Source organism: Babylonia areolata, chromosome 28, assembly GCF_041734735.1.
Source record: "Babylonia areolata isolate BAREFJ2019XMU chromosome 28, ASM4173473v1, whole genome shotgun sequence".
NCBI classification, from domain to species: Eukaryota; Metazoa; Mollusca; class Gastropoda; order Neogastropoda; family Buccinidae; genus Babylonia; species Babylonia areolata.
The window spans coordinates 27,400,599-27,403,098 of NC_134903.1; the positions used below are offsets into that span (position 1 = coordinate 27,400,599).

A 2,500-nucleotide genomic window follows, 5' to 3' on the forward strand; every position below is an offset into this window, starting at 1 on the left:
AGAGACAGAAAAACTCATCAAACAAAAACAGTCACCTCCCGGCTGTTTACCTCCCGTGCCACACCTCAAGCGTCGTCAGAGCCCCTGGATCCCAGCTGAAAGCGAGAACACCTCGTCCTCACTTTTAATTTCAGTAAGGGGTGCAGAGCTGGTCACAGGACCCCCAAAAACCACGTCCTCGACTTCTCTCAGCCGAGAACTGCGCACCCCCGACAAGCTGAGATCTGAGGCGCTGACCATTCTTTTCTTCTTCTTCTCTCTTCTGCTGTCGTTCTCTCGTACCATTTCGCAGAGCTTTCCGGAAGTCAGAATGTTGTCGACAGGCGTGGTCTTCTTCGTGGCCCTTGTGGTCAGCTCCTCGGCCTTCAAGAACGGAGCCCGGATGCCTCCGGATCTGATGATGGACTCCATGTGCTCCACGGGGGATTTCCGACCCCACCACCCCCGCACGGGCCCCCTGATGATGCCTCAGCACCAGCAGGCTCCCTACGTCCTGGAAGTGGACAGGACCAGCTACGGGCCCAACACCGTCATCAAAGGTGGGTCACTGTTGTTGTTCATGTTGTTGTTGTTGTTGTTGGACCAGCTATGGGCCCAACACCGTCATCAAAGATGGGTCACTGTTGTTCATGTTGTTGTTGTTGTTGGACCAGCTATGGGCCCAACACCGTCATCAAAGATGGGTCACTGTTGTTCATGTTGTTGTTGTTGTTGTTGGACCAGCTATGGGCCCAACACCGTCATCAAAGATGGGTCACTGTTGTTGTTCATGTTGTTGTTGTTGTTGTTGGACCAGCTACGGGCCCAACACCGTCATCAAAGGTGGGTCACTGTTGTTGTTCATGTTGTTGTTGTTGTTGTTGGACCAGCTATGGGCCCAACACCGTCATCAAAGGTGGGTCACTGTTGTTGTTCATGTTGTTGTTGTTGTTGGACCAGCTATGGGCCCAACACCGTCATCAAAGATGGGTCACTGTTGTTCATGTTGTTGTTGTTGTTGTTGGACCAGCTATGGGCCCAACACCGTCATCAAAGGTGGGTCACTGTTGTTCATGTTGTTGTTGTTGGACCAGCTATGGGCCCAACACCGTCATCAAAGATGGGTCACTGTTGTTCATGGTGTTGTTGTTGGACCAGCTATGGGCCCAACACCGTCATCAAAGATGGGTCACTGTTGTTGTTCATGTTGTTGTTGTTGTTGGACCAGCTATGGGCCCAACACCGTCATCAAAGGTGGGTCACTGGTGTTGTTCATGTTGTTGTTGTTGTTGTTGGACCAGCTATGGGCCCAACACCGTCATCAAAGATGGGTCACTGTTGTTCATGTTGTTGTTGTTGTTGGAACAGCTATGGGCCCAACACCGTCATCAAAGATGGGTCACTGTTGTTGTTCATGTTGTTGTTGTTGGACCAGCTATGGGCCCAACACCGTCATCAAAGGTGGGTCACTGTTGTTGTTCATGTTGTTGTTGTTGTTGTTGGACCAGCTATGGGCCCAACACCGTCATCAAAGATGGGTCACTGTTGTTGTTCATGTTGTTGTTGTTGTTGTTGGACCAGCTATGGGCCCAACACCGTCATCAAAGATGGGTCACTGTTGTTGTTCATGTTGTTGTTGTTGGAACAGCTATGGGCCCAACACCGTCATCAAAGGTGGGTCACTGTTGTTGTTCATGGTGTTGTTGTTGTTGGACCAGCTATGGGCCCAACACCGTCATCAAAGGTGGGTCACTGTTGTTGTTCATGTTGTTGTTGTTGTTGTTGGACCAGCTATGGGCCCAACACCGTCATCAAAGATGGGTCACTGTTGTTCATGTTGTTGTTGTTGTTGTTGGACCAGCTATGGGCCCAACACCGTCATCAAAGGTGGGTCACTGTTGTTCATGTTGTTGTTGTTGTTGTTGGACCAGCTATGGGCCCAACACCGTCATCAAAGATGGGTTACTGTTGTTGTTCATGTTGTTGTTGTTGGAACAGCTATGGGCCCAACACCGTCATCAAAGATGGGTTACTGTTGTTGTTCATGTTGTTGTTGTTGGACCAGCTATGGGCCCAACACCGTCATCAAAGGTGGGTCACTGTTGTTGTTCATGTTGTTGTTGTTGTTGTTGGACCAGCTATGGGCCCAACACCGTCATCAAAGATGGGTCACTGTTGTTCATGTTGTTGTTGTTGTTGTTGGACCAGCTATGGGCCCAACACCGTCATCAAAGGTGGGTCACTGTTGTTCATGTTGTTGTTGTTGTTGTTGGACCAGCTATGGGCCCAACACCGTCATCAAAGATGGGTCACTGTTGTTGTTCATGTTGTTGTTGTTGGAACAGCTATGGGCCCAACACCGTCATCAAAGATGGGTCACTGTTGTTGTTCATGTTGTTGTTGTTGGAACAGCTATGGGCCCAACACCGTCATCAAAGGTGGGTCACTGTTGTTGTTCATGTTGTTGTTGTTGTTGGACCAGCTATGGGCCCAACACCGTCATCAAAGGTGGGTCACTGTT

General features: G+C 49.7%; 1 protein-coding gene across 1 annotated transcript in view; it reads left to right on the forward strand.

The window, feature by feature from the left end:
• The window catches only part of LOC143302035 (uncharacterized), a 23,452-nt gene that overhangs the window by 4,679 nt on the left and 16,273 nt on the right, over positions 1-2,500 (forward strand). Inside the window, exon 3 of the mRNA XM_076616523.1 lies at positions 3-539. Coding sequence (XP_076472638.1) covers positions 3-539 — 537 coding nt within the window. The remainder of the gene's footprint in view (positions 1-2; positions 540-2,500) is intronic.